General features: G+C 44.1%; 1 protein-coding gene across 1 annotated transcript in view; it reads left to right on the forward strand.

The window, feature by feature from the left end:
- The window catches only part of COL24A1 (collagen type XXIV alpha 1 chain), a 241,707-nt gene that overhangs the window by 53,383 nt on the left and 174,879 nt on the right, over positions 1-13,445 (forward strand). Inside the window, exon 4 of the mRNA XM_040407488.1 lies at positions 1,810-1,863. Within this exon, the coding sequence (XP_040263422.1) occupies positions 1,810-1,863 (54 nt within the window). The remainder of the gene's footprint in view (positions 1-1,809; positions 1,864-13,445) is intronic.

Raw genomic sequence — 13,445 nt, forward strand, 5'->3', positions numbered from 1 at the left:
TCAGCAAATGGCACTTATCATGTAGAGAAAGTTAAAGGGGTTCTGAACTTTGTTTAAACTGATGATCTATCCTCTGGATAGATCATCAGCATCTGATCAGCAGGGGTCCGACACCCGGGACCCCCGCCAATCAGCTGTTTGAGAAGGCAGCGGTGCTCCAGCAGCGCCGCAGCCTTCTCACTGTTTACCGCTGGCCCACTGACGTCACAACTAGTATCAACTAGCGTGGGCGGGGCTAAGCTAAGCTAGTATCAACTAGCGTGGGCGGGGCGGGGCTAAGCTCCATTCAAGTAAACAGAGCTTAGCCCCGCCCAGGCTAGTTGATACTAGTCGTGACGTCACTGGGCCAGCGGTAAACAGTGAGAAGGCTGCGGCACTGCTGGAGCACTGCTGCCTTCTCAAACAGCTGACCGGGTGTCGGACCCCCGCCGATCAGATTCTGATGATCTATCCAGAGGATAGATCATCAGTTTAAACAAACTGCAGAACCCCTTTAACAGAAGGCACTTACTAATGTATTGTGATTGTCCATATTATGGCTTCATAAATTTTTCCATCACATTATACACTGCTCGTTTCTAGAGGTTACAACCACCCTGCAATCCATCAGTGGTGGTCGTGCTTGCATACAAAAGTGCCGGCCTCCCTGGTGGCCGGGACCGCAGGACTATGCATAGGCCAGCGCGTTTTTCTATATCAGAGATCAGTAACCTTCGACACTCCAGCTGTGGTGAAACTACAACTCCCAGCATGCACACTTGATTGGCAGTTCTCAGAACTCCAAAAGAAAGTTAGCATGCTGGGAGGTGTAGTTTCACAACATCTGGAGTTCCGGAGGTTGCTGACCCCTTTCCTATAGTGTGCAAGCACGACCACCCCTGATGGATTACAGGGTGGTCGTAACCATAGAAACGACCAGGGTATAATGTGATGGAAAAATGAATCCAGCCAGCAAAGGAGGCAATATGGACAATCACAATACATTAGTAAGTGCCTTGTATTAACTTTCTCTACACGATAAATGCCATTTGGTGAAATGAGACAACCCCTTTTAAGACTACCACTACTTATTATAGATATAAAATGTATATACAGTATATACATTACTATTCAGAGGTATCTGAATTTTTGGATGGTCCTGGAGTGTTCACCAGGCCTCAGGACAGTTTCCAAATGCATCTTCTTGGCTGTGATAACATGCAATAGCATAAAGTTGAGTTTTTATCTACATTTCAAAGTTTTAAAACGTCTGGAGAACAACTAATGTATATGAGGAAAAGATCTTATAGCCAAATCATCCACAGCTCAGAGGGGATCAAGGAAGGATTTGTGGGGGGGGGGGGAAATCTGCAGAACCAGGTGTTAACCACTACATTATATGGATACAGAAAACTTCTTGTACACGAAATGCGCTGCGCCTGTATGGCGTAGCCTGGTTGGCTTCTACACCGCCATACTTCAGCATTATTTTCCTTGAGAGAAGCGGGTGTACACAAAGGTACAATTCTGAGGTTCTGAGACCATTCACACTACGGCCATTTATTTCCCAAAAATTTGTAAATAATGGACAACCATCGTTTCCTTATGGAAATAACACACATTCCACTGGCTTCAATGAGAATCTGTGTGTTGGGAGCCCCATTAAATGCTTGGATTATTTTCAGCTGAAAGTCAGAGCTTTAAGCCGAGCGCTCTGTGATCTTACTGCAGGGTTAGAAGGTGTTGATAATTAATAGTTTGGGATTTAGAGTCTGAGACACTGGAGCTTAGTCATTCAGTAAAATACTTGTGTGTTTTCTGTGTCTTCAGGGTCCTCCAGGTCCTCCCGGTTTACCAGGTCCCCCAGGGAAAAGAGGTCCAAGGGTGAGTAACTGGCATATCACGTTTCACATCTGCTTTTTTCATTTAAAACCTGATAATAAATCGCATTTAGTTTATATTCTTGGTGTCTTAGAAATATTTTGTAGAGGAGGCTTTTTTAAGATTGGAATTGTATGACTTGACGGGAAATGTTAAGCGCTGGCTCCCTGAGCTTGGTTCATATAGATAGTACAGAAGTTATAAATAGAGATAATGGAACTATTTTCTCGGGACTACATTCATTGCTGCTTAAGTTTACATTAATTGAAATTTTGCACAAAAAAAATATATATTTGGTTAATTTTATACGAGCGAGTTTTCCGTCCGGATAGGTCCCTTTTTCAGCATTCGGGCTGAATCCTGACCCATTCATTTCAGTTGATCTGTGAACACGACATTGTTTTTCGCGCACCATCTTTGGGTTCCGGAAAAATTGCTCCGCTTTCTGTTTTGACCATTTTTCACACAGCTCTGGGTCCACACAAATGAGTGAGGCTATGTGAAAAACGGAAGGCATCTGAAAACAATGATGGTTGCCAGTAGATGTTGAGTGTTAAGGGCCGATGGTACAGCCAATTGTCGGGAAGGAGGCTAAATTGACTGTGTGTTACCGGTTGGGGGGGTGTCGCTACATTGTCTGACACTGGCCAATTAATGTTTTTATACTAACGATGGGTCATCAATATTGCAGTGCTATACAACCCCTTTGAGGCTACTTCTGCGTTGTGCTGTCCAGTTTTAGGATCCGACACAGGGTCTCAAAATCGCAGCACAACGCTCCAGTTTTCACCCCATTCAATGTCAATGGGGACAAAACTGAAGAAACCAGAACGGAGTGCACCAGAACGCATTCCATTCCGGTTTGTTGCATTCCCATACTGGACACAAAACAAATGCAAGCAGCGTTTTTGTGTGCGGCATGGGAAGCCGGATCCGGGATCAAAAAACCCTATAAGTCAATGGTTCGGGCACAAAAAAACTGATCCGGCCCATTGACTTCCGGTGCTTTTAGTGCCGGTTTCCTCACTTTCGATATAATACAACTGGATCCGTTCTGAACGGATACAGCCGGTTGTATTCTTAGAACGGAAGCATTTTGCTGTGGTTTTGAGATCCCCCTCTGGATCTTAAAACCGGATAGCAAAAAGACAGATGTGAAAGCAGCCTAACCTCCTTAGGCTGCTTTCACATCTGTCTTTTTGCTATCCGGTTTTGAGATCCGGTGTTATATAAACTTATACTTTCTTTCTAAGTGGTTGCAGAAATCCTATGCTCCTCTTTTCTTCCCCCGTTTAGACCTTCTCTATGGATACACCCATTTACTGGCCCTCAAAGCACTCGTCAGATCCTAAATATAAAATATCTGTTTCCACCCTGTCTTTTATGTGAAGGCTAGATATAATTGTGGCTTTACATGGTGAGCTATGTCTTATTATAACTCGTCCCCGGAAGCCGTGCAGGCAGAGTTTATATTTGGTGTATGATTAAGTGTCCATCTTTACTGTAATATTAACAATTCCATTTTTTTTTTTATATTTTGGGAACGGTGCAATCATCAAGTTGGTTATTTGTAAATTTGTAAATGTATGGCCTGTAGTCAAGTGAGGGTAACAAAAGAATTTACATGCTCAATAACAAATAGAGTATACAAAATCAACGACTTCATCAATTGTCAGACAACAGGAGTGGTCTACCGAGCACAATGTAGCTGTCCATTAGACTACATTGGGAAAACCAAAAGGGAATTCAGACGACGCATCCAAGACCATTATAATGATATTGTCAACAAAAAAGATACATCCGTTGCAGGACACATGAATATGGTAGATGGAGGAGACACGAACTGTATCAAATTTATGGGAATTGAACATATATTCCACAAATGCGGAGAGGGGGTGACTGGAATAGAGACAAAATAAATTTTCATGATGCAGTCTACTGCACCAAATGGACTGAATGAAATGTTATCTTTCAAGCCATTTTTATAAGTTGATCTATACATCTGGGATCAGTAAATATATGGTATACCACTATTAACAGCTTTATGATATTATGATCCCCCCCCCCCCCCACAACAACAATTTACTTGCCTAAAAATCATGGGGTCTTTGACTAATATATGGACCTCTTTCCTGTAATGATGCCGCTGCATTTTGTATATGTAACTGGGCCGGTCTATTCAACATGATCAAGTTACCACGATATTTAATGTAACAGAACCGGTGTGGGCGATCCTTTGCAGTATCTGCCTTTGAAAACATGTCCTCGCCACCCATTACACAGAACCGCTCTGATCCGAGGCAAATCTGACAGCGGAGATGCCAGCCAGAAGGTCCCCATAACAACAGCAGGGAGCGGCAGGAGCAGGGAGCGAGATCGCAGGGAGAGACGTTACTCCCAGATCCGCCCCCGCGGAAGGGGAGGTTCTACAACTTTATAAGGAAGGTAATTTCGCTACAATATTGCCACTGCCTTAATCTACTTGCTGAGACTACACACATCGCTTCCTGAAGAGACCTATTCATTAGGCGAAACGCGTAGAAGCAGAAGCAATCCAGCAATAGCAATTTAGCATAAAAAGGGAAATGCAGACCAGGTCCGAGGTATCCTGAGGCTGGGGGTCGCCCTTTTCAGGGCGAGTGCTCCGACATACAGCCACGCTAGACTCCCCTACCCGAGATTAGGAATTGTAAGGAAAGCAGCTACAGGCTAGAATTGATTCGTGAGAAACCGTCAGCTTTATCTGACCCTCGCCTCAACCACAGGAAAAGTGACTAGGCTATTGAACCCTGTCTTGCGCTCCAATCCATTACCTTACCCGAGTGATAATTTTTTAAAAGTATCTGAATAAAAGTTATTTTTTACAAGGCACACTCGGTCCATTATAAATAAATTATTTGTAAATTGGGCCAAAAAGCCTGAATCATCGTTCACCTTGACCTTCGTTCAGTACATTTTCTGATACAGACTAATGCATTGCAAAAAACCTGAAAGATAATATTTTTGGCAGGACTGTAAAACCCAGTGTGACTCAATAGAGTACTGAGTAAATCAAACAATTCATAAGCAGAAAGTACTGTAATGATGGCAGTGGATCAATGGCTGTTTTTGTTATGTTGGGTCTGAAACGGGCTTTGGTTTTGTTACGACAGATCATAGATGATAGTATTGTATAGCAAGTTTACCATAAAATATAGTTTATAGTCAGCATCCAACTAATTTTAATATAAAAGACCTCAAAAGGAAACTCAACTTCAGCTTTTAAATGATCATTCCATTTCTTATAGATTAATTTAAGATTTTTTTAAAAACCTATATGACCCATGTGAAACAAAATTGCCCCTCATAAACCTAATGACTGGTTTTCACCACCCTTGATAGTAACCACTGCCATCAAACTTTTGCGATGAGTCTTTCACATCTGTCACGGTCCCTCCAGTGACAGAGGTTAGAAGATCTGAGAGACTGGCTGCACATTAGGTTATCTGACAGTCTATCTGTTTTCACTTTTTGCAGTGTTGTCGGTAATGACCACACCTCTTTTTTTCAGGTGTAGGTTGTGGTCATTACTGCTCCTCTATTTAGTCTGGACTCACACTTCATACAATGCGGTTGATATTATCTGCCTGGACTTTGAAGATCTGGTGTGTGGTCCTCACCTGAGTTCCTGCTCATCCATTTTATATTGAAGATAAGTGTACTTCTCTTGGTATTTTGTTGCTCCCATTTGCTTGTTGTTCACTAGGCTTCAGAAAGACTCTGGTTCGTTCATCTGGGAAGGAACCAGTAGTCTAAGACCCTTTTACTAATCCTAGGGCTTTGCAGGGTTACTAGGGCCTAGGATTTAGGTGAATGAATATTCCCACCTTCAGGGTCTATTCATACTGACAGGAGTCAGGGCTAGGTTTAGGGTTTCCTTAGGTGGTGACCTTTTCCCTTTCCCTAGCTTTGAGGCCTAGTTCCTGGTCATTTTCCTTCTGTTGTCATTCTGGTGTTCCTCCCCTCCCCCTACACCATGATAACATCACTGTGGAGGAATTTAAGCACATTCTTATTTGTTTTAATTCGGCTACATTGGAGGGGTTTCCACCATGAACTGCCGGCTTGCTCTTGCCACAGTGGGATTCAAGTCAGACCTTTGACAGCTGCTCCAAAACCTTAATTTTGTTTCTTTTAAGCCATTCAGAGGTAGACTTGTGAGCTTCAAAACCTTGTCCTGTTGCATTACTCAACCGCACTTGAGCTTTGGATCACATACTGAGGGGCGGATGTTCTCCTTCAGGATCTTCTAATAGAGAGTAGAGTTCATGGCTCTGTCAATTCCATCAATGGTGCCCACTGTGGTTCGTCCCAAAGTCTTAGCAGTAGCTTTATCCTTTTGCTTCAGTACTTGAATCTCTTTTGAACCTATGGGGCCTTCTAGGTGATACACATTGACAGACAGGTTCTTTGTAAGGGAGGTCTCATTTCATCAGGTCCACCAGTAATCAAGTGTCAATTGAACTTGGGTAAGTGGTGATTCTAGTAGCTTATGAGCAGGGAGTTTCTCCCATCGGACCAGCAGTTATTTCTTCACTAAAGGAAACCATCACTTAACACCATTTTGCGTTTTACTTGGGTTTACCTCTTTCTAAGTAGTGATGATTTGAAACATTCAAGTGTGAAAAAGCTGCAAATACTTTTTCACCGCGCTGAACCTTGTTTCAACACCATTGGCATTAAAGAGGAAACCCTATTAGACCCTAACAGGGCATTTTTATTGACAGGACCAGGCGTGATGACGTTTTCACTGCCTGGCCTTGTTAATGAAGTGGAAAGGGCGTGGCAGATACAGAGAGAGCTGAGGCTCTAGGTGTAAAGGCAAAGCCCCCGTTGCTCCTAGAGGCTCATTTGCATATACACTGCTCAAAAAAATAAAGGGAACACAAAAATAACACATCCTAGATCTGAATTATTTAAATATTCTTCTGAAATACTTTGTTCTTTACATAGTTGAATGTGCTGACAACAAAATCACACAAAAATAAAAAAATGGAAATCAAATTTTTCAACCCATGGAGGTCTGGATTTGGAGTCACACTCAAAATTAAAGTGGAAAAACACACTACAGGCTGATCCAACTTTGATGTAATGTCCTTAAAACAAGTCAAAATGAGGCTCAGTAGTGTGTGTGGCCTCCACGTGCCTGTATGACCTCCCTACAACGCCTGAGCATGCTCCTGATGAGGTGGCGGACGGTCTCCTGAGGGATCTCCTCCCAGACCTGGACTAAAGCATTTGCCAACTTCTGGACAGTCTGTGGTGCAACGTGACGTTGGTGGATAGAGCGAGACATGATGTCCCAGATGTGCTCAATTGGATTCAGGTCTGGGGAACGGGCGGGCCAGTCAATAGCATCAATGCCTTTGTCTTGCAGGAACTGCTGACACACTCCAGCCACATGAGGTCTAGCATTGTCTTGCATTAGGAGGAACCCAGGGCCAACAGCACCAGCATATGGTCTCACAAGGGGTCTGAGGATCTCATCTCGGTACCTAATGACAGTCAGGCTACCTCTGGCAAGCACATGGAGGGCTGTGCGGCCCTCCAAAGAAATGGCACCCCACACCATTACTGACCCAATGCCAAACCGGTCATGCTGGAGGATGTTGCAGGCAGCAGAACGTTCTCCACGGCATCTCAAGACTCTGTCACGTCTGTCACATGTGCTCAGTGTGAACCTGCTTTCATCTGTGAAGAGCACAGGGCGCCAGTGGCGAATGTGCCAATCTTGGTGTTCTCTGGCAAATGCCAAACGTCCTGCATGGTGTTGGGCTGTAAGCACAACCCCCACCTGTGGACGTCGGGCCCTCATATCACCCTCATGGAGTCTGTTTCTGACCGTTTGAGCAGACACATGCACATTTGTGGCCTGCTGGAGGTCATTTTGCAGGGCTCTGGCAGTGCTCCTCCTGTTCCTCCTTGCACAAAGGCGGAGGTAGCGGTCCTGCTGCTGGGTTGTTGCCCTCCTACAGCCACCTCCACGTCTCCCGATGTACTGGCCTGTCTCCTGGTAGCGCCTCCATGCTCTGGACACTACGCTGACAGACACAGCAAACCTTCTTGCCACAGCTCGCATTGATGTGCCATCCTGGATAAGCTGCACTACCTGAGCCACTTGTGTGGGTTGTAGACTCCGTCTCATGCTACCACTAGAGTGAAAGCACCGCCAGCATTCAAAAGTGACCAAAACATCAGCCAGGAAGCATAGGAACTGAGAAGTGGTCTGTGGTCACCACCTGCAGAACCACTCCTTTATTGGGGGTGTCTTGCAAATTGCCTATAATTTCTACCTGTTGTCTATCCCATTTGCACAACAGCATGTGAAATTGATTGTCACTCAGTGTTGCTTCCTAAGTGGACAGTTGAAGTTACATTGTGTTGTTTAAGTGTTCCCTTTATTTTTTTGAGCAGTGTATTAAAACATCATTTTTCTTAGTAATGTGGACACATATGAACATGAGAACAACACAGATGTCTTCAGATGCCAAGCGCACACGGAGCAGGTCAGTCAGTGTCATAGGTACAAATCTGCTGACAGATGTCCTTTTAAGATTAATTGGTGGATTTTTCCATTGGAATCCACAGCCGAAACCCCAAGGCCCCTTTCACACAGGCGAGTATTCCGCGCTGATGCGATGCGTAAGTTGAACGCATTGCACCCGCACTGAATCCCGACCCATTCATTTCTATGGGGCTGTTCACATGAGCGGTGATTTTCACGCATCACTAGTGCGTTGCGTGAAAATCGCAGCATGCTCCTCTTTGTGCGTTTTTCACGCAACGCAGGCCCCATAGAAGTGAATGGGGTTGCGTGAAAATCGCAAGCATCCGCAAGCAAGTGCGGATGCAGTGCGATTTTCACGCACGGTTGCTAGGAGACGATCGGGATGGAGACCCGATCATTATTATTTCCCCTTATAACATGGTTATAAGGGAAAATAATAGCATTCTCAATACAGAATGCATAGTAAAATTAGCGCTGGAGGGGTTAAAAAAAATAAAAATAATTATTTAACTCACCTTAGTCCACTTGATCGCGCTGCCGACATCTCCTTCTTTGCTGATTGTAGGAACAGGACCTGTGGTGACGTCACTCCGGTCATCACATGATCTTTTACCATGGTGATGGATCATGTGATGGACCATGTGACGACCGGAGTGACGTCACCACAGGTCCTGTTCCTACAATCAGCAAAGAAGGAGACAGAAGGAGATGCCGGCAGCGCGATCAAGTGGACTAAGGTGAGTTAAATTATTATTTTTATTTTTTTTAACCCCAGCACTATTTTACTATGCATTCTGTATTAAGAATGCTATTATTTTCCCTTATAACCATGTTATAAGGGAAAATAATACAATATACAGAACACCGATCCCAAGCCCGAACTTCTGTGAAGAAGTTCGGGTTTGGGTACCAAACATGCACGATTTTTCTCACGCGAGTGCAAAACGCATTAGGCTACTTTCACACTTGCGGCAGGACAGATCCGACAGGCTGTTCACCATGTCGGATCTGTCCTGCGGCTATTTCGCCGCGCCGCCGGACCGCCGCTCCGTCCCCATTGACTATAATGGGGACGGGGGCGGAGTTCCGGCGCAGCACGGCGGTGCACGGCGAAAGGCCGCCGGACTAAAATTACTGCATGTCAGGCTTTTTAGTCCGGCGGCTTTCGCTGTGCTGCGCCGGAGCTCCGCCCCCGTCCCCATTATAGGCACAGCGAAATAGCCGCAGGACGGATCCGACATGGTGAACAGCCTGTAGGGCTGGAGGGAAGGGGTTAGGTTAAGAAATTGGCAGGTGGTGGGGCAGTTTCAGTTTTCCCCTCAGGCAGCAGAAAGGCTAGGTGCACCCTTGCCGGACACAAAACTGCTGCAAGCTGCAGTCTTGTGTCCTGTTTGCAAAACTGAACAATTTAAGTCAATGGTGCAGATCTGGTTTTTAGTGCCGGATACGGTTAGTTCAGTTTTAATTTAATACAACCGCATCCGAACAGATGTACTAAATTGAACTAAAGCGTTTTGCTCCGGTTTTGAGATCTTCTGCCTGATCTCAAAACCGGAATGCGAAATGCATATGTGAAAGTAGTCTTACAAAGGGAAGTTTTTTGCCCAAATTGAGTCCCAATTAACAATATCGTATGTTGATCACCGCTCGTTTAGCTCCAGTTACATAGAGCAATCATCACAATTGTATGCGCCTGAATTATCATTAAATGTGATTGTTCGGACACCTACCATTATTGTCAGGAGCACATCCGGGTTTACACAGGGCAATGTGCTACTGAAAAACTGATAATTTTCACGTTTCATAAAAGAAGAAATCACCCGACATAAATGTTGGCTCCTTTGCCTGGTGGTCGGAGGCATGATTACATGAGACGATGATTGGTGAAGGAACTTGCCAATCGTGTACCTGATCATTAGGCCCTTAGAAAGAGTCTCTCTCTCTAGACCAGGTATATCCATGCATTACACAGATCAGGGATCAGCAACCTCTGGCACTCCAGCTGTTCTGAAACTACAACTCCCAGAATCCTCCTTTCACTTCTCTGGGAATTACAAATACAGCCAGTAAGTGCGCATGCTGAGAGTTGTAGTTTTACAGCAACTGGAGTGCCGAAGGTTGCTGATCCCTGATAGACAATTTTTTTTAATGGTCACCATGTAATGTGTCGTTTCCCCTGTGATAGCCCTGCAGGGAGGCATTGTACACTTACAGCCAGGTTTCCTTGCAGGTTACAGTTGATGATTAGACGTCCTAGAATCGTAGACTTTCAAGGGCCTTCTAACAGAAAAGGGTTGTCAAAAGCAGACTGGGTCCCATATTAGCTGTAATAAGGTCATGGACTGGCCTTAGGAGATAAGATCCTAGCTTGAAGTTGGCATTCCAGTTTGTCCCAAAGGAGTTCATAGCGAGTTGTGGTCAGAGCTCTGTGAAGTTGATCAGGTTCTTACACATCAAAGGGCCCAGCCTGAACCATGACAAAAAATCCCTAGACCATTTCTCTCAAACCAAACATTGCAAGATAACTTTGATTTGGGCAAAACGTTTTCATGTAGCCGGCAAATCCAGATTCGTCCATCAGACTCCCAGATGGGAAAGTGTGCTTCATCCAATAGGGGTGGGCTGTACATCTTTCTGGATTGCATAACACCGATTGATCACAGGCTTGTATATGGTTGTTCAGCCATGAAAACCCAATGTTAGAAGCATCTGCTTTTCCACAAACATTCGTTGCTGACATTGCTTCCTGTATGTACTTGACCGCTTTATAGTCCACGTACAGTTGTCTAGGACTGCAGTTGATTAACTAAGGCCTTGTCCACATGGTAAGTGAATCCACCCTAATAAAACAAAGAATTGCACCCCATGTTGTCAAACACCTGTGCATTAACATTGTTGTTACTATGCATGAAGGCATTTTAGCAGAACTGCTACCTTCACCCTTATGACTATCTTTACACCCACACCTTAGGGGGAATTTTTTTTTTAATGATTGCATTTTACTCATTTAAGGCTTAAAATAATTTACTCATGCATACTATGTGGTCTCCCTAATGAAAGAGTGCACCCCCCAAAACCTGGACAAAGGCTACTCCGCTAACCAGGGCAATTTTATTTTGAGACACCTACAGGCACATTTATTAAGACTGGCGTTTTAGATGCTGGTCTTAATAAACCCCAAAGCTGGCGGTGGTTCCGCCGAAGTTATGAAAAGGTGCAAGTCTCTTTATAACTTTGGCGGATCCTCCGCCAGTTCTAAATGTAAGATAGCTTCTGAGCTGTCTTACATTTAGACCATTTTCTATGCCTAAAACAGGCGTAGGAAATGGTAAATTAGACAGGCCTAATATAGGCGTATTTCAGCTTAATAAATGACCCCCTTAGTCTTCCTGTCCTTTTGGAAGGAGAACTGACTTGCTACTATCTGTTGCGCATGAACAATAATCTTCTGTGCCAGCAGAACGACTTGATCATTCGATGAATGAGCGTTTGCTCGTTCATCTGGTGATTGCCAGCACCCATTACACTGTCAGATTATCGAGAACGAGCATTTATACAAACGCTCTTTCCTGATCATCTGGAAGATTATCGGTCCATGTAAAAGGACCTTTAGGCTGCTTTCATACAGTGTTTGATCAATGATTGTGAGCCAAAACCAGAAGTGGAGCAGAGAGATAATGCATAATGGAAAGTTCTACACCTGTTCTGTGTTTTAGACACCTGGTTTTGGCTCACAATCACTCATGGAAATCACTGATCAAACACGGATTGTGGAAAAGTGGCCTTACCTGTGTCTGACTCAGAACAGATGGCATTACAGAGGCAAAATCATCTGATCCCACTTTAAGGTTAGTAGATGCAAACATTTGATTATTGTATCAGGCCGCAAAATGGCGAAAAACGCTGTCCTAAATGGACGTCTATTTTCAGTGTTGTCAATGACCAGATGGGATTATGAAAAATAAAAACAGGATCCCATCAAAAATGACAAATGCAGAACTCTGCAACAGGTTTTCACCAGATTCTGCTGCGATTATTACTTTTGAAATTGAACAGATTGAATTAGTTTTGTTTCAGCTTTTTTTTCCTCCAAGTTTGTATTTTGGGTTATTTAAGGAGACCATACCATTCAAGTACAGCCAACTGTCTGTTTGAGATCAGAGAGCATTTACATGTGCGCCACTGACAAGCAGGGAATGCAAGTCGTCCGCTTCTCCACTTCTCCAGTCTTCTGCTAAACCTAGCTACAGGGGAGAAGGAAGCTGGGCCGTGTTTAGAATTGTCGTGCAATTATGGTGCAAAACGCTCGGGGCAACACTCTTAGGGCTATGGTGTCTTTAAATTCCCTGTGATTTGATTTTGAATGAAAGCGTCAAATGTTAAAAATAATTACATTTAAAAAATATTTAGGATTTTATTAGAATTTTGCTTTTTTAAGTTGCATTATGGAAAAATAAACAAACAATTCAAACAAGGAATTTTGTGTTCTCATAAAAGGTCTGGAGGTATAAAGTTTGGTTGAAAAGCCCCTTATTGGTCCATGGGGCACCACCTCCCCTGCAACCAGTGTCAGACTCACCCTGCATCTGTACAGAACTTGTTCACATCCACTTTTAACCGCATAGTAATATTTGCTATCATTGTACACACACAGCATTTCATCAGTAAAGGTGGCCATACACCTTAGACGGCTTTCACACTCGCGTTTGGTGCGGATCCGTCATGGATCTGCATGGACGGATCTGTTCAGATAATACAACCGTCTGCCTCCGTTCTGAACGGATCCGTTTGTATTATCTTTAACATGGCCAAGACGGATCCGTCTTGAACACCATTGAAAGTCAATAGAGGACGGATCCGTTTTCTATTGTGCCAGATTGTGTCATAGAAAAAGGATCCGTCCCCATTGACTTACATTGTGTGTCAGAACGGATCCTTTTGGCTCAGTTTCGTCAGACGGACACCAAGCAGCGTTTTGTTGTCCGCCTCCAAAGTGGAATGGAGACGGAACGGAGGCAAACTGAGCGGATCCTTTTCC

This window comes from Bufo bufo, chromosome 9, assembly GCF_905171765.1.
Source record: "Bufo bufo chromosome 9, aBufBuf1.1, whole genome shotgun sequence".
NCBI classification, from domain to species: domain Eukaryota; kingdom Metazoa; phylum Chordata; class Amphibia; order Anura; family Bufonidae; genus Bufo; species Bufo bufo.